The sequence below is a fragment of the Dinoponera quadriceps genome, unplaced genomic scaffold, assembly GCF_001313825.1.
Source record: "Dinoponera quadriceps isolate SergipeBrazil2010 unplaced genomic scaffold, ASM131382v1 scaffold1352, whole genome shotgun sequence".
Taxonomy (NCBI): Eukaryota; Metazoa; Arthropoda; class Insecta; order Hymenoptera; family Formicidae; genus Dinoponera; species Dinoponera quadriceps.
Window position 1 is genome coordinate 680,000 of NW_014555567.1, and position 22,186 is coordinate 702,185.

Sequence of the window (22,186 nt, forward strand, 5' to 3'; positions counted from 1 at the left end):
GTGCAGAATTGAAATAAAGTCGTAAAACGCCGATAGCCCAGCTCAGGCCACGCGAGCGATCGGCCGGTCGCATTAACGCGGTACCGACAGCATCGATGGTTGTAAAAGACGTTATCCGGATCTGTTTCCTCTATTTTTTCTTCTCTCCCTTTCTTTCTTTTTCACTCTTCCGCTCTTCTATTTTTTTTTTAATTCTTTTTCGAGACGCACGAACTAACTCTCCGCGTTCGGAGATTGCGACATTTGCGCTGAATCGACTTTGCGTGTTTACAATTTCGTTTCCTGCACATTTTGACGCCTTTTTACGCATTTTTATTATGATTATATATTTGTATATATTTGTATATATTTTTTTATTGAGCTCTATAGCGTACTGGAATGAGCCTTCCCTGTGCTAAACTGTAGAAATCTGTTGCTCGCTGGAGAGAAGAACAGATAAATGATTAGAGGAACATCTATTTCTTTTGTACACACTACTATCTGAACGAAAGACATCGGAAATGTAAGAAATCGAGTTTCGATATTTTCGAAGCCTGATAGTTTATTTTATCCATTATTATACTTTATTATAATTTGTAAAATATGTGCATCCTTTTAATGCATCCTTTTAAGGACACCTCTATTCCTTGATGACTCAATCCAATAAACCACAGAGTTCAACGATTTTTACGCTTTCGATAGTTTAATGACGGGATTGCGAGATGATGTTCATACCGTGTATGTACAACGTATGAAAATATATGTTTTGATCATCTTGACACTTGAGGACGGCGTTGCATGGATTTGCACAAAGGATATTAGCTAAATCGGAAAGTTCCCTCCGTTTTTTTGCAAAAAATATGGTTTTATTTAAGAAAGAAGATAAAAATGTACATCAATCAAAATATTGTACATCGTTAGCGATGACCTTTTCCCATCTTTCGGACAGCAAGCAAATTCCGCGGCGAAAGAATGACTCGTCTTTGGAGGCTATCCAGTCAGAGACCCATTTCTCGACGTCTTCGTAATAATTGAAGCGTTCCTCAGCAAGTACGTGTGCCATCGATCGAAACAAGTGGTAGTTAGAAGAAGGGGCACAGTCTGATAAATAAGCCGCAATTCCTAGTGAAGTGTTTCTAACGTTTCTTTGACAAGTTTTATGACGTGAGGTCGAACGTTGTCATAAAGCAAAATCACTTTATGCTGTCTCGTTTCATATACTGGTCATTTTTCGTGCAATGCTCGGCTCAAACGGATAATTTGTTCTCGTTAGAGATGCCCTGTAACTGTTTAACCAGATTTCAACAGCTCATGGTACACTACACCCTTTTGATCCCACCAAATACAATTGCCTTCTTTTCGTGGATATTTCGCTTTGGTGTCGGTGTTGAGGATTGGCCGGGGTTGTAAATGGTTTTTCGACATTTGGGATTGCCAAAATATATCCATTTTTCATCCCCAATGATAATTCGATGCAAAAACCCCTTTCTTTGTTGCCTAGCAAACAGAATTTCGCAGATAGTTTTTCGCCTTTCAATGTCTCTTGGCTTCAGTTCATATGGGACCCATTTCCCTTCCCCATAGATCTTTCCCAAGGCTTTCAAACGATCGGAAATAACAGATTGAGCACAATTTAATGCTTCTGCAAGTTGTTTTTGCGTTTGATATGGGTCTTCATCCATCAATGCCTGCAATTCTTCGTCTTCGAATGCTCTTGGCCGTCCAGAACGCTCTTTGTCCTCCACATCAAAATCACCACTTTTAAAGCGTCGAAACCATTCTCTGCATGTTTTATCGGAAGGAGCACTATCACCATAAACTTCTACAAGCATTCAACGAGCTTCAACTGCAGTTTTCTTCCATTTGAAGCAAAAGATTAATACTTCGCGCAAATGACGCTTATTTGGCTCAAATTTCGACATTTTCGATGCAGTAAGAAACAATGTGATTGATGCGAATGTATACCTTTATATATTGAATTTTATTGACAGACGATAAAACTAAAAACTTAAGTTTGGTTTAGACATTAGAGTTACCGACAATTCTAGCTATAGCTACTCGCCGCTAGGTGGACGGAACTTTCCGATTTACTTAAAATATAACTGTTGGGAAGACTATAAATTACACAGTTATCTCGCGATGAAATAACTCTGTCGGACGAAATAAATATTTATTTTCTTGAGCGTGAAACTGGAGCTGATATTCATTCAATAATCGGCTCTGATATAAGATTATATCATACTACGAATTTTATTACAATTGTAATATTTAATTGTCTTGAATGAAATAGCAAGTCACATTCGCTAAAATGAATATTGTTTGTGTTGACTCCTGAAAGAAATGCGATAGTCTTATCATGAGAAACGGAGATTACAACGTCATTGAGAACAAAACACATACATCAGAAAGTATAAATACTTTTACACAGTAAAATGTGCATGCTTGTGTTTTTGTTAGTGAAAGATTAATACTTCGCGCAAATGACGCTTATTTGGTTCAAATTTCGACGTTTTCGAATGTCGAAATTTTATTTTAATTACAGAATCCCTTGAAAATCATTGGATCGCATATTAACAAATAGCAAACAAATAATTTATGACATGCCTTTCAAGAATAAAAATTTACTTCACTTCTGAATGAAAATGAGACTTTTCTTCAAGACTGTGTAAATGTCTTTTTATGCTAATTAAACGATATGTTTACGCAAAGATAAAGATTACGCAACAAAATACACGTGCTGTCGATTACATATATAATTACTTGTTTGTGAATCGATATGCATAATATTAAAATAAAACTTAGACGTTTTCGACGCAGTAAGTAGTGAAAATATATGTGTTTGAAAATATCAGACGATTGTCATAGTAATTTTACGAAATGTGTAAGAATTCAATTAAAAATATGAAAATGAAACTCCGACTGAGCGGATTCAGGATTTATGAGTAGAGCGAAGAGAAAGCCATTTCGAAAGAATGAATAAGGTTCAATAATTATTCTACTAAATACCGGCAGTCCTCGAGAATAGGTAATTCAAACGGTTGATTTATGTTTAACCGAGCATTTTGTAAAATATGTTACGTACTCATCCTTGAAATAATATAAATTTCAATCGTGGACTATAGATTAGTCTTAGCAAAATATAGAAAACAAAGCGCACGCAGTACTTTTAAATAAACAACTACAAATAAACAACAACAAATAAACAACGCAAATTTTACAACAAATTTTCTATATTATATTATAAATATATATTATAAATATATTATAAATATATTATAAATTACAAAATCGAATTTCAAGATAATGACTAAGTAAACTTTTAATTAATAATAAAAATAAAATAATAAAATATATTTTAATTTATAACACTAGAACAAGGAAGCGCGTGCGCTATTTAGTTAATTATTATTACATGGAAAAATCTCAGTTCGTATAATTTAATTAAAAATAGGTATTAGACTAAAATTCTTTTCTTAATCTCTTCAGGGATATTGACACATATGTGTACGTTTAGTTTTATTTAAAAATTTCCGTTATTTATAACTACAAAAATTTTTGAAATTAAAAAATTAAACGTTATCAAAGTAAGCCATGATGGCTACATATCAAAATCGGTTCGCAAATAAGGTTTGTTTTTTGTGCACTCCATTAGAATAGATCATAAATTAAAAATTTTAAATTCATCTCTGAAGAGGTTAATATATACCATATTGACCGTTACATAGGAAAATATCATGAAAGAACATATGAAAGACTTTTTCCTATTCTCTATGTCATGAGCTAACACGCATCGCTATCACCCTTATCTTTAAACTTAGACCATGTTATCTTCAACGTTGCATTATTTTCACTGTTCTACGAATTTCTAATAAATTTCTTTAAAAAAACGTCACCATCCCCACTTACACCAAATTTCCACTATAAAAACCTCGATTTTTCTCTAAACAAACATTCTTTCTACGTTGCTTTTACGTTCAGTTTCTTACAAATCAACATTCAATACAAAGTTTTTTTATCATAGTTACCATCACAGTCATAGTTATACTAATTTTTATATGCGTGCGTTAGCGTTTTTTTGTTAATCGACTGACCAGTGCCATATTTTACGTACCACCCACTACAGCCGATCCGCCAGCGTCGTAAGTCTCTACTTTTATTTCATATTTATACATAATTTCCAATAACTTCATTACTCCAATCCTACTTCATTCCTTAGGCACATATATGTACACATGCACTTCAATGTAATATTATTATTCCGTATTATATAATATTATTCGTATCGTATTAGTATGATAAATATTCTCGTTACATCAGATCCGATCGTATTAAGTTATATTTTCAATCTTCATCTTTTATAAACCGTTTTATCTTTTAAATATTGCATATTTTACAATAACTCTTTCCATCGACTCATCAATATTGTTAACCAACATGAAAAGTGAATTATGCTATTAGCATAATTAATAAACTGCCTTATTTAAAATGTCTTAAATTTAACTAAATTGCTTACATTTATTCATTTATTTTCTTTCAATTACTTCAATCAGAAATCTCCTTTCAACACTCTCATATGATCCTATCCCAAAGAGATTAAGTTCTTTGATCTGAATAAAGGACCACCAAATGTACATTTTGCAACGGAGTAAACGGGCCCTTTCAATCCTTGACCTGATCTGTAGAGTACGTTTAGGTACTCGTGTATTCGCGTACATCCTCCTCCAGGACGTAACAATATTATCGTTTAATATTGACATATTGTTTTCTAAAATAATTAACAGCTACGATGTATATACGAATACCTCAACACGAAGTGAATGTTAGAATTGAATGAAGAATGAAGAATAAAGAATTTTCTTACTTTGAAAGAGCTTCTCAGTAATCTTAATCATTCCGGTTCTAAAAACGTTATCTATAATTCGCATAGTAAGTTAATGTTATGCGTGCGATTTACAAACAATAATTATATATGTATCTACAGTATGTGTGTATGCTGTGTAATCTTTATCAGCGTAAACATATCGTTTAATTAGCATAAAAAAATTTACACAATCTTGAAGAAAAGTCTCATTTTCACTCAGAAGTGGAGCATATTTTTATTCTTGAAAAGCATGTCATAAATTATTTGTTTGCTATTCGTTAATATGCGATCCAATGATTTTCAGGGAATTCTGTAATTAAAATGAAATTTCGGAAACGATAAGTAATCTAAAATTAACTATTATAAATTTGTGTGGGACAGCAAACGGATAATATTTAATAATTGTTCGGACACGTCACGTGTTAGTTAACGTGACTACCGTTTTTAATATTTCATTAAAATCTTCACAATATTGATATCGTCGTATGCGTTCCTGCTCGTCTTTCTCGCATCGCATCAAAAAATCCAAAATTCGCACGGGGCAAAAAATCGTAAATATTGTGATTTAATTATTAGCAAACTTTTTTGTAGTGGAAATCTTCCACTCGAATTTTGAGGCGTTTTGCAACATATTAATATGTGTAATTTATATGTCACTTGAAATGTAACTGTAGTTAATTTTCCGTTAAAATAAGTTCCATTTAACACTTGCAACGATCGAGAACATCATTCTGTTTCTGTTCAACGTACAGGGAATACAAAGATAGAATAATGTTCGCGATCGTTGCGAGCGTTAAGTGGAACACAACTCTAAACAGTGGTGTCGCATTTAAGCAAGTCAGGAGAATGATTCCAGTTAATTTTACATTGAACGCAAGATGTTTTTAATTTTATCAGCGCAAGTATTTTTGTCGTGTCATCGACAAATTTTCGGTATGTAAACCGTGATATAACTTTATATTTGTATTCCATAATTAATACTGTCTTTAGGTAAAAATTATCGGAAACAGTGTTAAGTGAAACATGCAAATTATGTTAAAATATCAAAAAAATAGATTCGACCGTTAGTTGCGAACATGCAACTAACGGTGGAATCTAAAAAATTAACATCTTAACAATATTAAAAATGCCCATGCTTGTTCATATGTTATCAGTCATACAATCAACATTGTGCGACTGATAATATATAATTATGTCCAAGAAAAAAGGTATTCATTTTGAGTAAAAAAATACTGCCTTTTTCTTCTGGCAATTTCCTGCGCCCCTATTCTGTAACTTTTAACTATTTTAAGGGCATCACGCATGAGTTATACATTTTTGTGCAGACAAAATGTATCACAAAATAACTATGCAACAATATACTAATGATAACCAAATTTTCATCACGAGTTATGAAATAAGAAGGCTAGTAATTATATTGAACGTAACAAGCGTGGGTATTTCTAATACGTCGGCATCAATTAACTTTTTCAGTAATTTGCGTAAAGAATCAGAAAACGTTATCACATTAGCTATTTCTTTTTTTGGAATTGACCTAAATGATATAATTAACATATCATTTCTTGCTCTTCCCCTCTTCTGTATCTTTGAACTTCTTTTATCAATAGATAACACCTGTTAAAACAAAAATCGGCAGCATAAATCTTTATCTTGCAAGTCACCATGATACATGATTTGAGTTATCTATATTAGAGTATTATGATACGACAGTAGTCGTACATTGCAGATCTCTCAGTGAGCGCATCGTGAACCTCTGCTTCACAGAACGTGCGGCGATAAAAGAGAAGCAAGAATCCTTTCAATTGCCGAGAGTCATTGTCACTGACTTCGCTTCGCAAACACTTTGATATCAGCGTTGGAAGGAAGCGGAACGTCGCCGGTCGTAAATAACAGCGATTAAAGGACGAGTAACTCAATAATCAAGTAACGAGTGAATAAATCGGCGATAATGGCATTAGAAATTCTCTGTGTTTGCGTGGCGATTTTGCTGTTACTTTATTATTACGCCACTGCCGACTTCGACTATTGGAAGTCTCGTGGTGTCAAAGGACCGAAACCGATTCCGTGGTTTGGCACCATCGCCAGCCACCTTTTAAGCAAGATATGTATGGGTAGTTACTTGAGGAAAATTTACGAGGAATATCCGGACGAGGCGATGGTCGGTGTGTTCTTCAGAGGACAGCCCAAACTTGTTATCAGGGATCCCGAGCTCATCAAGCATGTGTTGATCAAAGACTTCACCGCTTTTCCCGAGCGGGACGTTCGAGTTCATGAAAAGGTACGGCTTCATTTTGCGCGACAATGCAATAAATAATTACATACGCATTCTCTTTATCAAAATACACACACGCGCGTTGGCCAGTAAGTCAATGAACTCTCTCGAGATAAACTTTCTCCCTTTCCTCCAGCTGTAGATAATGTACAAGCTTTAAGAGTAAAACAAATAATATATAACAAAAAGAACGTTTTAGAATAAAATGCGACGAGACCCGATAAACCACAAACGATTATATAAGTTGTAGAATCGCGATGGAAAATCACAGAAAGAACATTTACAACGATTTGCAATTCACACCGTCTCAGCAATCGTTCATTATGTAAACCGACACGTGGCCAGTCAATTGCGACTGGGTCAATTGCGTATCAATCGCGGCAAATGTAAATTAAAAAATCGAGAGTACGGCGGAAAGACTTTAGGCTCAACCTCTCTCTCTCTCTTTCTCTCTTGCTGGAGTTACTGGCGTATAAGTTTCCGACCGGGCGTTGATCACACGGAAACTTCGAGGGGGAACTTTCTAACGTAATTCCCGCTTTCTGATACACTGATGCATAATTTATAGGCCGAACCCCTGTCCGTGCATCTCTTCAGGATCGACGGTGCTAGATGGCGACCATTAAGAACGCGGCTCTCGCCCGTCTTCACGTCCGGAAAGTTGAAGGACATGTTTCACTTGTTGCTGGAGTGTGGCGAGCACTTGGAGAGGCACCTCCATGAGATCGTGCCCAAAGACGACATCATCGAGTGCCGGGAGCTGACGTCTAAATATACCATCGACGTGATCGGATCGTGCGCTTTCGGCATAGAGATGAATGCGCTGAACCAAAAGGAGAGCGACTTCCAAAAATTGGGCGTTAGGATCTTCAAAGTCACTCCGAAGACGCTGATCAGGAATCTATTTAGAGATGTTACTCCGTGGTTGTACGATCAGTTTGGGAATATCCTTGACGATCGGGAAGTGACAAACATCATGACAACCATGGTTATGAATACTATAAATTACAGAAAGCAGAACAACGTGCACAGACAGGATATCATCGACATGCTCAAAGACTTTAAGGATCATCCCGATAGATTGGATCTCGACCGTAAGTGGCTTTGCCCGTCGATTCTTGAATTAACAGAACTCGACCGCTCCCTTGCTTTTCATCTTCCTCAAATATCTCTACGTGATTTATCACGTGCCGACAGACAGACAACACCTGCTATATGATAAGATTCCTCCTCCTGATTAAAACTGCATTCTGAAAACATAGTCGACGGAAATAAAATAGTATCTAATTGAGCAATCAGAAAGAGAAAGAAATAAACGAAAACAAACCGAAGGTTTCTTCATCTTAATTGGTTAATTAAATGGTATCCTAAAAAAGTATCTTGTTTGATTAATTAAATGATATCTGACACCCGTCGACTATTCGAAAGCGTAGCCTAAATATTTTTAATTAGATAATCTGATAGACAATTGATTAGATTAGATATCTAATAGAACCATTATTCGATCAAATCAAATCACTAATGTCCGCTTAATTACACTGATTGCCTTTCGCAGAAGTACCGGACACATATGTTGCCGCCCAATTGTTCGTGTTTTTCGCGGCCGGCTACGAGACGTCCTCTACGACGATGAGTAATGTTATGTACGAGTTGGCGCAGAATCTGGTTGTTCAGGAAAAAGTGCGAAATAATATCAAAGAAGTCCTCGACAACAACGACGGAGTGATATCGTACAACAGCGTTAATGAGATGACTTATTTGGAACAAGTAATCAAAGGTTCGCTCGAATAATTTCACAATTATTACAAATGATTTTTTTACAAAATTATATCAGCTCACACGTTCTGTGCCTCGCTGACCTTTGCCGATTCTCACGTTCTTTGTAAATTTTCTTTGTAAATTTGCAGAAACTCTCCGGAAATATCCGCCGGTGATGTTCCTCACGAGAAATACTCAGCAGAATTACACATTTGAGGGCACCAAAGTCAACATAGATAAAGATGTTAAAGTGTATATACCCATCTTTGGCATTCATTATGATCCAAATATCTACCCAAACCCGGATGTCTTTGATCCTGAAAGATTCAACGATGAAAACATGCGAAAGAGGAATCCCATGCATTACCTGCCGTTCGGGACTGGTCCGAGGAATTGCATCGGTAATTTGTAATTTTTAAAACTTACGCGTCAATATTTAACACGATATTCGCGTGTAATTCCCATCTTTCCCTTTCTCTCGATGATACCCCCGATTTGTTTCGATAAATAGAGACACTCCGTTCAATCACATCGCATTTAACTTCGTCTGCGTTATTTTCAGGTATGAGGTTCGCCGGATATCAAACGAAAGTCGGCCTTATAAAAGTGCTGCTGAATTTTGAGATCAATGTCTGCGAAAAAACTCAGATTCCGCACATCATTAGTCGGAATCATCCACTTATGTTTCAGACGGAGCACGGTATATATGTCAAATTGACTAAACTCTTTTAACCGAAACTCGTGATAACGATTTTATATAACTTTTATATAACCGCTACTATAAGCGCTGCTTGTGTGTCTACATATATTACATATGTAATATATAATGTTATATTTTTCTTATATGAGAATTGCTCGAGAAGCATAACATTTCGAATGTATATATATAAGTTGTTAAGCTTGTTTTTCTCAAGTGCGAGGAGTATTTAAGGCATTATGTATTAATACTTTAATACAATTCGATTATTTGATAAGATAATTTGTAGTTCTGTATCTTCTTTCTATTGCTCGTAAAATTCAACTAAATTAAAGACAGAGTATTATGTAACGATATTAATAATAAAAAAATAACATTATAAATTATATATATATATATATATATAATAAATAATAATAAGTAATATGAATAAAAGAATTTTTTAAGGAAAATAAACAATATTTCGTTATAATACGTATATTTGCATATATATTGATCTGTGTCGAAAATGTTAATTAATATTATGATGAATTAATAGATTATGATTAATATTATGACATTATCTCATTCCTGTTTATCCTTCAATTTCTACCGGTAACACTATATAATTCTTAACAGACTTAGAACTTATAACTTAGAACTTATAAACTTTTGATTATTTAGTTTTTATATTCAGTTATTAGTATTGTATTATCTAACAAACTGAATAATTATTCACAGCTTTTTTCAATCAGTTGTCAATCAGTCGCTCCTATTTGAGGAAATAGATAAATTAATAGCAGACGTAATAAAGTTACGTAAAATGTTGAATTTTATTATTATGAAAATATGCGTTTCAGTTTCTGAATGTTATCTACTGTGTCACACTAGCGATTATTGGTTACGTTCGTGCCTGTGTTTGAGTCTACGGTTATCTCTCGATAAATAAGAAGTGACTTGATTTTGATTAGTTAAGAGATGCAAACGCAGATGTAACCGTTAGAATGATACGAAGATACTAATGATAATCTAATTGAATTTACTGTCGAATGTGTCAGATTTGTCGATATTCGTAGACCTTTGCGAAGTGGGAATAATTACAACAAACACACCTGTCAATTTAATTTCATTCATTATATATGCATTATATATGTATTATATAATCGCGTGATGTAAATGATATGTGCGATAAACCACGTGTATGTTTTGCTTCTCAGACGTCGACCTTGAATACTGGCAACGTTTCGAAATAACAGCAAGGGAAATAATGGTATCTCATTGGCTTAATGTATGTGCAAAGTCACATCCCCTCTGCTTCTCTCATTAGTACATCATCATTACCAAGAGTTAACACTCGCTCCATTACGACGTGATTTTTTTGTACAGATTATATTAGTCTTCAAACTTTTGGCTGCGACAACGCCCATTTTCGCGCATTATTGCGCAGTGATTATTATAGATCTATAGTAATAAAACAGTGCGTCATTAGTGTCTTAGTTTAAGATTCAAAGATCACGACGACGACGATGGCAGTCTGAGATTGAGCGCAGTTTAGCGGTGTGAACTTTGCATTGTTCTACGAGTAAAAATTAATAACGGAGCTTCGTCACCGCTAAAAGAGATTAACGGCGCGCATAATGTTTCCCTACAATATACTGTTCGGCTGTGCCGCAATTCTTCTAGCGTTGGGCTATTATGTAATCGCGAAGTACAACTATTGGAAGGCGCGTGGCGTGAAGGGCCCGAAGCCGCTGCCGATTGTTGGCAACTTCGGTAGAATTATAGCCGGCAAGATGTCTCTAGGTGATTTCTTGAAAGAAATCTACGTCAAGTACAGAGGAGAACCGTTAATAGGTATCTACTCAGGTCTCGAACCTATTCTGGTAGTCAAGGATCCTGCCTTCATAAAGGACGTTCTTATTAAAGATTTCTCCGTCTTTGCCGACAGAGGAATACATGTGAACGACAAGGTTAGTAACTCAAACCGTATGAATCTGCGTAGTTAGATTAGAAGTTGGTTGAACGAGAAGGTTAGTAAACTCACCCATATGAATCTGCGTAGTTAGATTAGAAGTTGGTAAAATAAAATTCCGAATAACCGTGTCGAACTGTGTTGCATCACTGATATCGTCAATAATACGTTTATCTTATTTTTCTGTAAGAACGTTTGAATTCAAAAAGAAAAATAAGCGTCTCGTTAACAACTGATGATCGGGACAAATTCCATTAATATGTATTTATAGATTAGCGCGATTGGTTCTATAAGTGCATGTCAATCAAATCATCGTATCTCTGCTTCATAATATCGAAAGTCATATTTTCTCTCCGTGAAGATAAATCGACGAAGGCAAACCGCAGGGAGAGCCGATAAAGAGAAATTTCACGAAGTAACCGCACTTTGATTTTTCAGATAGACACGTTCGGTACAAATTTGTTCTCGATCGACGCGAAACGATGGCGATTGATAAGAGCCAAGCTCTCGCCCACTTTCTCGTCCAGCAAGCTGAGGGACATGTTCTATCTTTTGGTGCAATGCTCGAATAACTTCAGCCAGTATATGGATCGCCAGGTACAGCAGGAGTCGGTCATCAATAGCAGAAAAATCACGTCCAAGTTCACCGCCGACGTGATAGGCACCTGTGCGTTCGGCATCGATCTGAAAACGCTGAACGACGAGGACTGCGAATTCCTGCAAATGGCGAGGAAAATGATGCAGCCGTCTATGAAGGCCATCTTCAAGGATTTTCTAAGACGCATGACGCCGCAACTCTATGACCTTATCGGTCATTTGTTAACCAACAGACATATCGAGAGATATTTCATTAAGATAGTCATGGACACTATCGAGTACAGAACAAAGCACAACATAATCAAGCACGATTTCGTAGACATACTTCAGGATCTCAAGAAACATCCGGAGAAGCTGCCTGAAATAGGTACGACGATAGGACAAAACTCATCTTTCGAGCTCACTGCCGATTTTATAAAATTTTCCTTCTTGCAGAATTGACGGACAATATGATCGTGGCGCAAGCCATCGCGTTCTTCATCGCCGGCTTCTTCGCGTCTTCCATATCGATCAGCCACGTCCTGTACGAATTAGCATTGTATCCAGAAATGCAGAAGCAGCTCCGAGAGGAGATCATGAAGGAGCTCGAGAAGACCAACGGTGTGATCGAGTATGACAGCATAAAATCGTTGAATTACCTGGACGCGATCTTTAAAGGCAAGACAATCGTTATCTTCGAGTGTACACTTGATTTTAATTCGATTTGAAGTTTCGAACTCGTCATCTTCGAGTGTACATTTGGTTTCAATTCGGTTTGACAGCTTTTTTCTCGGTGCAGTTTGGAACGTAGCCGACGATCCGACGAGAAAATTTTGTTTCCTCGAAATTCCTGGAAATTAAATTCTCTCATTGGCTTCATCGGCTGCGTTTCGAACAGCATCAAGGAAACGTCCGAACCGTTTTAAAACGATTAAGTGGAAAAATCTAAATTTTCCGTATTTTTTCCCCTCAAATTTAGAGACTCTGCGGAAGTATCCGCCGGTCACGCACATTATGAGAAAGTCGGTCGCGGACTACACCTTCTCCGGAACGCAAGTGCACATTCCGCAGGGACAACACATCTGGATACCGTTATACCCGATTCATACCGATCCCAAAATCTACCCCAATCCGGAGATCTTCGATCCTGAACGGTTCATGAAGGGCAACAGCGAGTCGGTGAACCCGAGTACTTACCTGCCGTTCGGAAATGGCCCTAGGAATTGTATCGGTAATGCTCGGCAGAATCTTCAGTTTCTCTCTTCTAGAAAAGATCGAGATGTTACGTAAAACGAACCTAACGAACGATCTTATTTCGCGAACTAAGAGACTCCCGTGCGAATTTCGATATTCGATATACCTTCGGCGAATGACTCGCTGCGGCATAAATATCGAATATTCCGCATGACCTCGACAATCGGAGCAATGGCATGTTTTCAGGTGCTCGTTTCGGGACATACCAGACGAAGGTTGGCATTATAGAAATAGTGAAGAACTTCCAAATAAACACCTGCGAGAAGACCGTCTTTCAATATGGCAAACAATCTCGCTCCTTCATACTCGCTCCTCAGGACGGCCCGTATCTGAGATTCACTAAAATCAATCGAGGTTAATCTACAAATGCAGCAGCCGATATATGATATAACATACTATTTTCGCTATATCGTAACTTTCTACTTTGTCTCTCGATTTGTTTCTCGCAATTTTAGCAAAATTATCTTCTCTCATAGCGTTATGTAAAATTATTTCTCTAAACGATATTATTAAATCAATCAGAAAGTTCGGCTCGATTTCCATTGATTTCAACTGATGTTACAATAACGTGTAACACAGTAATATTTGCCGAACAGGATATCGTAGGGAGGCATTATTTTGCTGATAGTATTCTACTGTCAAGGCATCGACGAAGGATCGCAGACAACACCACGGCGATTATCAGATTGATTTCACCGTCCGCTGAGTACAATAAGTTCGACTAAAAATCGAGACGAATTTTTCGACTGAAGCGAACGTGATAAGTTATTCACGATGATTGTAAACGCGTGAAATAAATGGGAATATTTTATGGTGTTATTTTATACAAGTTACTCGGATGTTTCCAGTTACTTTCGAGTATTTTCATCCAACGACGTGTGCACGTCCCGAGCATTGTATTTTCGCAACAACGTTCCGGACTTGTTACGGGAGCGATAAACTTCTGTCCCGAGCACCTTATTGCGTGCGTGTGTAGTGAGTATGTAGCAATTATAACAGACACGACGCCGGGCGTGCCTATTGAATGCACGCGTGTGTCTCGCGGCACGAATACGATATTACATTAAACGCACGTCGCGAAATTGCGAGGCGGCTACTATCGAAAGGTGATTTTTCCGGACGCTCCCCTTCACACGCTAGGAGATCCCCGCCGCCGTCTACGTCTCGATCTCTGTTATTTTCCAACTTGTTCCCGACGTGTTACGCGAGCCGCAAAACCGTCTCTAACAAAAGAGTCGATATTCTAACGAAGAGTTAACGTTTCACATCTCGCCAGCTTTATTCTCGAATTTAAAAATCTCTCCGCGCCAATGCAGCGCGCGCTTCACGCGTGTACGCTTTCGCGAGTTTTTTACCCCCGTTTTTTTTTTTCCAGTCAGCCGACGTACACGTAAATCACTTTCACTGCCCGCGGGGTGCACAAATTAAATCCGGCTTGTTCTGTAATTCAATTTTTAGCTTTTAATACTCGCGCTTTTATGCATTGGCAGTTGTCATTTTTCTTGAATTGTTATGTTTCGCCGCAACAACACAAAGCGCATGTAAAAAGCTGCGTGCGCGTCGTGCATCGGGATGTGTGGATTTGAAAGATTAATTGGCAGGGAAATAAAAAAAATAGCGGAGGATGTATCCTGACTTTTGAATGTTTCCTGCTCGCGCAAAAGGCGCGCACATGCTCGGTATTAATTCACCGCTGTCTACATAATGTTCGAGGACCGGACGAAAGTAGCACCCCGCGTTCGACGTTTATTACGTCCGCTTGACAACGCTTGCAATATAACGTATTGGTACATCTCGTACACGATATATCGCACTTCATAACTTCGTACCGTAAACCTTCATTCGACAAATACATCGGTCGAATTTTCCGTCCGTTAATAGCGTGAGAGACTGCAAAAGTCGAGAATTAATATCGAACCAATTTGAGGTCCGTAAAGTTCAGTTTTTTTAAGACAATGTGATTACTTAAAGTACATTGCGTACTTATCGCAGAGTTATATTGAGTTTCGAATGGGAGGAGATGATAAAAGATGGAGAAAAAACAGTAGGTCTCGTCTCGAAGAGTCCCCCATTCTCGTCGACATTTTTCCTGTGAAACTCGCGACCACGATGAACTTGCGTGTGCGTAGCCTACCAAATGCGATAAATGTAACTCCAGCGAATCGGGCGACACAAGGTGGTCACGGACGCGTTCGGTTAAACGCAGCGGGGAAGCGCACCGCGTCATCTCCAACGGTACTGGTCATGCGATTGTCATTTCGCGAGGAACAAGGTTTTACAGGCTACAGGCTTTGCATTTTATGCGGTATATGCCTTTTAGCGCCCCATCGCGCATACATGCCAGTTTTTCTCTTATTTAACATTAAATGACGAAGAATTATTCTTACGAAGGGCGGTTGATAAATATCCGATAAATACCCCGAAGCAACGAAAAGGTAAACAGTTTATCGGGTTGAATTATATTTATTCTTCAATATAGTCTCCTTCTATTTCGATACACCTGTCAGCGTTTCTCGAAAGCAGTTATATTTGGCAGATCGATTTCTCGAGTTTTTCAAAATAGCCATTTAGGAGCCATTCAATAATTACACTAAATTTGGGTGTTTTTACCACCTCTCCTCCTTCGTCAGAATTAGGTCACAAAGTCATTTACACCCTTCCAATATTACGTGACATATGCGAAATTCCTCCGCTGATACATAGAATAAAAAACTAAACTATAACTATATTGTGAGTAATAATGATTAGATTTTACTGTTACTGTCTCTTTCTAAAATACAAATAATTTTGAGACATATAATATTAATTATTTTATTATGTAATGTTGATTTTAGAAAAATTGTATTTCTAAAAGAATCTAAAGGAATCTAAAGAAAAAGAAATCTAAAATTCTAAAAGAAAAAAATATTAAAAAATTAACATTTTTGATTGTTAACGTACAATCATGCCGAAGCTTGAAAACTTTTATCAATCGTAACCAAACCCACCAAAGCGTCTTCACAGTTCATTCGACCACGTCTGAAATATGTAATCCATGTGTGCACCGTTCTTATCGAAGGAAAAGAGTTCTCCCCAAGAACTGCAACCAACTTGGCTTTGATCTGCATAATTCTGTTCCCTTTCAAAACATAGAATTTCGTGAAAAACCTCGGTTTTTTCCACATCTACGGAAATCAGTGAGAGCACCTACGTTAGCGAGCTGTCACGCAAACACTGCGAGTGATAGTGAGCCTACATTTGACATATGTTCGTTTGAAGCACGAAACTTGTCAACGACAACAGCAATTTGATACTACTGTCGTGATCTGTGCGTCGTTTCGGATGCTTCTCAATCGAGTCTCGTAAAACATCCGCCTTCAGGGGCCGAGCGGACACGAGCTTCGAAGGACGGTCTCGAGCTCTGAACTCTATCGGTAGAAAGCAAAATTAAGGCCATCTTTATCTGTCACGTAAACACCCCAACTTTCATGAGAACCGAAACGGTTTGTCACTATTCTCCGTTAAGTCGTCGCGACGATCGATTCTCCGATAATTCGAAATTTTTGCGTACGCCCTTCCTAAATTCAATTCCACCCTCGGGATTCTCCTCGCTCACCGCTAAACAGCATCCTAACTACAGCGCACGCGGAACTACACTCCCGTGACCTCTTTAACATTTCTCACACCTAACTACGAGCAAAATACAAATAGCTCGCGTTCCTTTGTTCTGTATCGGTCGCGGTCTCAGCGTTTTCAGCGACAGCAGCCGTTTTCTAACGTTTACCGATTCGCGGAGCGGACAAGGGGGTGCGCGCGCGGCGGCGAGGGACTCGAGCGAGAACGACGGGGATGAAAAGTGGTCGACGAGCGCTTTAAGCGGCCGCCGCCGCGCCGGAGGGTGACGAAGTCGCACGAGTCGCGCCGAGCCGAGCCGAAAGCTCCGACAACCCCGTCAGTAGGCCTGCCGCAACGCAGCAGTGAGCGCGCCTTCCACCACGAGCGAGAGTTTGCATTGCCCAAGGATCGGCTGATCAGTGGGATTCTGCGGGCTCGCAATCGAATGTTTCTACGATCTCCGATCGCCCCACGCGCGAGTGTGATCCGGACGCCGATTGTCGAGAGCGATCTACTACGGTCGCACCAAGTGTGATCCAAAGTGAGAAGTGTGTCCACGAAAGTGCAGCCCCCTCCCGCCGTCGTACGTCTCCCTCGGCAGGAATTTGGCACGGGTTCCAAGCGTGAGCCGGTATCACGGAATCACGACAGAGCTCGGACAGTCCTGGAAAAGCGAAATGTATTTTCGCGAATGAGAGTAGAACGAAGATAGACGAAGCGATTGCCTCTTTTTCCCCGGCGATTTCTCTCATCGGACACTCTCGGCCGACTACCTGAAATCTCGTCGTATCGATCACCGAGAGGGAGAACCCGTCGATCGATCCGTCGAGTGAAGACCGAAGAGCGCGAACGTTCCTCTCTCTCTCTCTCTCTCTCTCTCTCTTTCCCGACATTGACCAGTATTTTCCGCCTGAACGTACCCGCCATCCCGGGAACATCCGCCCGCACGATTATTATTATTCCAGGAGAGAACGAGAGCGGCGCACCGTGAACTTCTCTCGCGGCGGTCGCAGGAAGGAAGAAAAACCGCGCGACGCGCAGAGAAAAGAGAGAAAGAGAGAGAGAGAGAGAGAAAGAGAGGGTGGGCGGTAATAATAACGATATACCAAAGTGCAATGGGAAATGCTTCCGTTCGCACGGCACAACGATGATAACTCCTGACACCCCCGTGTAACGTTCGACGCGCTTATTGCGCGCGATACAGCGAACAAAGTTGCCACCTAACTTATCGATTTTTTCCGTCCCACGCTCTCGAAAACATCATTACGTCATTATTGCCGAGCGATGACGGAGGAGACGAGCGCGCGCGCGGACCGGCCGCGCGTGTGAAACTTAGTGGTGTATGAAGTGAATAGCCAATAGACTATGCAAGGATGTACAATTACCCGATCGAGTAACCCCATTAGACGGCGTTGAGGTTTGCATACATAAATAACACGCGTAATCGCGCGCGGAGCCTTTAAGGAGTTGTGCGACTTACTTATAATCCTCAGTTTTACGTCGGGACTCCACGAGCGAGCTGTGTGCTCTCTCGCGTGCTCCGTGAACTGCACTTAAGTCTCCTCTCGAGGCGCAGTTCGAGCCTCCCCCTGTGGCGCCGCCGTCCCCGCACACACCCGCCGCGTTCCCTCGTTCGTTACCCGTTAAAAGTGTATATCGGGCGTTTTATCGGAGGTCACTGTGGAAAATCGGCTCGGCGGAGGAGGAAGAGAAGGAGGAGAGGGGATTCACCGGGATCGAATCGATGCGACGGATCCTCGTCCACCACTTATGACGAGATGCGCCCGTTAGATAGCAGATTTCGGACCTGACGGATATCTCCGAGGATTCGTCTCATTGAAAGTTATATCAGCCGCGTCGGTTTCCTCCCCGCCCAACCCCACCCCAACCTGTCCCTCACCTCACTTCGCTTCTACCCCTGGCTTAAGTACGGGACTTAAGGAGGACGATATCCGAACGAAGGGGATGGGAAGCACGGAATCGCTTACAATGGAGAGGATGCTTTTGCTGATGAGCTTGCTGGCCCGGTTCGTCGTAGCGGAAGTTTTGCTCGGCAATGTCGACGAGCCACGTAAGTGAATGAAAAACTTGAAAGTCTCTTTCTCCGCCTCTCTGCAGACAGGGGAGAAAGAGAAAGGAAGAGAGAGAGGGAGAGAGAGAGAGAGATAGAAGAATAAAAAATAATATGTAATTGCGGAGGGGAATGCCATGCTCTTGTTCGTTTGCATTCAATAACGGAATTGGGGAAACAAATAATTGGTTCGGATCGCGAGGGTATTTTGATTCTAGTTATAAGGTTCCATCCTCCCCTCTATCTCTTCTTCTTCTTCTCTGTCTTCTCCCGGGTTTATGTTTCATCCGAAGTTCCGTTATCGGTTATACGTGTATCAGCGGTTACGTTTAAGGTCTAAGTATCCGTGTTGCTTTCAAAGGCAACCGGCCCGAAATGTTTACGCTTGCAACATTTTCCCGCTTTCTCAACATAACGAAAATATTTATGCACCTACATTAAGATCGCCTCTACCGATCCACATCGATCGTCTATATTCCGACGCGAAGTTATGAACCGGTAAACCGTTGGATGACGTGGTGGTGCGGTGAACGACGGACGATTAGTCTCCTACGGCAAGTTGTTGCGCTGAAACTGACTACGATCCTAGACAAACTGTCTCTGTATAAACTGCCGTGTACAGTCAAGGGCTGTTTCGAAAAGTAACGCGGCTCGCGTTTCGATCGATACTCGCGGCTAGTGAAATACTCGCGACATTCGAGGTTGAAAAAACGCAAACAAATATATGATATGGGCTGAGTGAATGCTCGTGTTAAAGAAGCTCGAGCAACCTTAACGCACGCTACGTGTGTGATATCTAGCGGATGAACGGGGCATCATGGTAGATTAAAACTGTAATGTCATGTAGAATAGTTATTGCTTGATCAAATGTTTCACGCGATGCGAGCTTGGCGCGGAAAAACATGGAAATAAATGTTTCTACGGGACGCGAGCACAATTGCGCGCCGTGGATAAAACACTTTCTCTTCATCACTGTCGGGCATATCCAGTAGTCGAGCACACAGAACTTTGACAGGTACTATAAGCGTTTAAATAAACGGCGATAATTGGATTAATTAACAGGGTCAGCTACAGTGACCGTTTTGTAACAGTGTCTCTGTTAAAAAAAAGAAGTTAACAGTGGCTGTTCTCCGTGTTAGACAGAAAGCGTACCAGCGGGTATCCCGCTAAATCAAGATGAAAGAAAATTCAACGGGCGCTTCAATTAATTAATCCTTTCGCTTAAATGTATTTTTCAAATCACTGGGCTTTTTACAAATTTTCGTCAAACAATGTGAATTAGACATTTGATTCAAATAAGATAAAACTTTGTCCGCTTGTACCTCAAAGAGTTTGGAATTATAGTAATTTTAACACTTGCCAAAGTTTTATTATTTTCTGAAATATCCCTCGAAACGACTGACTAATCTTCGGGAAAACATTATTTGCACATTTATAAATCCACTTGAATCACTTATATTTTAAAGGGTTTGGAACTATGGTAATTTCGAAATTTGTTAAACTGACGACTGTTGTTTTCCAAAATGTCTCAAAATGAAAAGGAGATACAAACATATAGAAACGATGTACTTTAAAACAAATGTTATTAAAGTAGTTGTAGCACAAGATGAGTATTTTAAGAATTTATTGAAACTTGCATCACATATAGATTTAAATATTATCTAATTATTGGCGCAATTAAGTAGATTAATTATTTAGAAATTAAGATATATTCGCAATTAAACATTTTTTATACACATACCCTGATATTAATGTTGTGTTTTTATTTTTAATTTCTTTTAAACTACATTTAAGATTTTAATGAAAAAATGTGATATCATGAACTAATATAGAGGTATTATAGACAAATTTCAGAATGACTGACTATTTTGTTTATATATATATATGTCTACCTCAATTTCATTTCAAACTAACATTTATTAGGTATCGAATATATAGGTAATTTTGCTCGATAAATTTATCAATGGTTTTCTTGATGTATCACTAAAAATACGGCACTCTGCGATAAAATCATCTTACAACCATTTTATGATGCTTCAAAAAACAACAAAGCCTCTGATGTTTGGTAGATGCTGAAGTTCCGAATCATTTCACGTACAAATAACTCGTAAAGAGATCCGAATCGTCGCGCACGATGCCATTTCCAAGCGCTGTTTTCCTCGCTATTTTCTCGCGGAAAACATCGCGATAAGTAAAAATTCCTTGCGTCTCGACGATTCGTCGACGCGACATCGTTTAAAACGATCGCACCGTCGAGCCGTGTCGCGTCGTCCTCTCGCGACATGATCGTCGAGCGCAGTGACGACGGCTAAGTACGAAGAGCGCGCTAAACGCGAGGCTAAATCGACCTAGACGAAAATCCATCCGGCCAGCCGATATTTCAGCGGATCGGCGAATGAACGGAGAGATGACGCGTCCTGATTTACGTAGACGCGTGCGTGCGCGCGTAAGTAAAAGAGGGGACGCGGTGGAATTTCAGGCCGCGCTCGCGATTACGCCCCTAATTGATGGCGAAGGACAAGTTAGCGAGCCGCCGTCACCGGCGTCACCGTCACGTAATGACATCACACACGGCGACAACCTCATAATCGTTATGATGCGTTCGTTCGAGCCAGTGTGTGACGCGCGATCTGGACGAGCGCGCGCGTCCGGAAAAAGAAGAGTGCGCGCGCATTAATTTTGACGCACGCACGAAACGTGAACGGCGTCGAGAATTCTCCCTGTCAATAGTTGTTTTGCGGACGACGCGCCCTCCGCCAGCAGCGTGCTCTACGACATCGGACAGGACCGCGCAACCCGTTTATTTAATCGATGCATTATGCAAATTGACATAACGGCTCCACTTCGGATGCAGTAATCGACCACCATCTCTCGACAGATTCACAATGGGCCAACATGTACGCTGAATAATTGGCAGTAGCGTATCGCCGACTGAAAATCAAAGCCGGCTGGCAACCACCTCCACCCTCTGTCCTTCCTGCTCCACCCGCTCGTTTTCGTTCTCTCTCTCGCTCACCTTCCCTTCTTTTCTCTTTTTCACGTGAATTCTCGTATACATCAAGAGTTAACGATGGACACCGCCTGTGGGCAACGTGCACACACGTGCACAACACTAGAGGTCGTGTGATTTCATCCCAGAACGGGATGCGACGGGGAAAGGTACGACTCGGGAA

The 22,186-nt window shown here is 39.8% G+C and overlaps 3 protein-coding genes across 5 annotated transcripts in view; all 3 read left to right on the forward strand.

Annotated features, from left to right (window-relative positions):
• Nucleotides 1-3,950: 3,950 nt before the first annotated feature.
• LOC106744729 (cytochrome P450 6j1-like) lies at nucleotides 3,951-9,931 on the forward strand. 3 transcript variants are annotated; one of them, XM_014619724.1, is made up of 6 exons: nucleotides 3,951-4,118; nucleotides 6,551-7,118; nucleotides 7,681-8,206; nucleotides 8,668-8,889; nucleotides 9,020-9,271; nucleotides 9,433-9,931. In XM_014619724.1, the coding sequence occupies exons 2-6, from the start codon at nucleotides 6,789-6,791 to the stop codon at nucleotides 9,600-9,602; spliced, it is 1,500 nt and encodes a 499-aa protein (XP_014475210.1). In that variant the 5' UTR covers nucleotides 3,951-4,118; nucleotides 6,551-6,788; the 3' UTR covers nucleotides 9,603-9,931. The 3 variants fall into 3 exon arrangements, with proteins under 3 accessions (XP_014475210.1, XP_014475209.1, XP_014475207.1); XM_014619723.1 differs by having other exon boundaries at nucleotides 6,567-7,118; XM_014619721.1 differs by having other exon boundaries at nucleotides 6,605-7,118.
• Nucleotides 9,932-10,892: 961 nt separating this feature from the next.
• Nucleotides 10,893-14,181, forward strand: LOC106744714 (probable cytochrome P450 6a13). The gene is made up of 6 exons (XM_014619688.1): nucleotides 10,893-11,516; nucleotides 11,957-12,482; nucleotides 12,551-12,772; nucleotides 13,074-13,325; nucleotides 13,535-13,702; nucleotides 13,945-14,181. The coding sequence occupies exons 1-6, from the start codon at nucleotides 11,184-11,186 to the stop codon at nucleotides 13,971-13,973; spliced, it is 1,530 nt and encodes a 509-aa protein (XP_014475174.1). The 5' UTR covers nucleotides 10,893-11,183; the 3' UTR covers nucleotides 13,974-14,181.
• Nucleotides 14,182-17,297: 3,116 nt separating this feature from the next.
• Nucleotides 17,298-22,186, forward strand: part of LOC106744713 (hemicentin-2-like) — a 36,349-nt gene continuing 31,460 nt past the window's right edge. Inside the window, exon 1 of the mRNA XM_014619687.1 lies at nucleotides 17,298-19,013. Within this exon, the coding sequence (XP_014475173.1) occupies nucleotides 18,908-19,013 (106 nt within the window). The 5' untranslated portion in view covers nucleotides 17,298-18,907. The remainder of the gene's footprint in view (nucleotides 19,014-22,186) is intronic.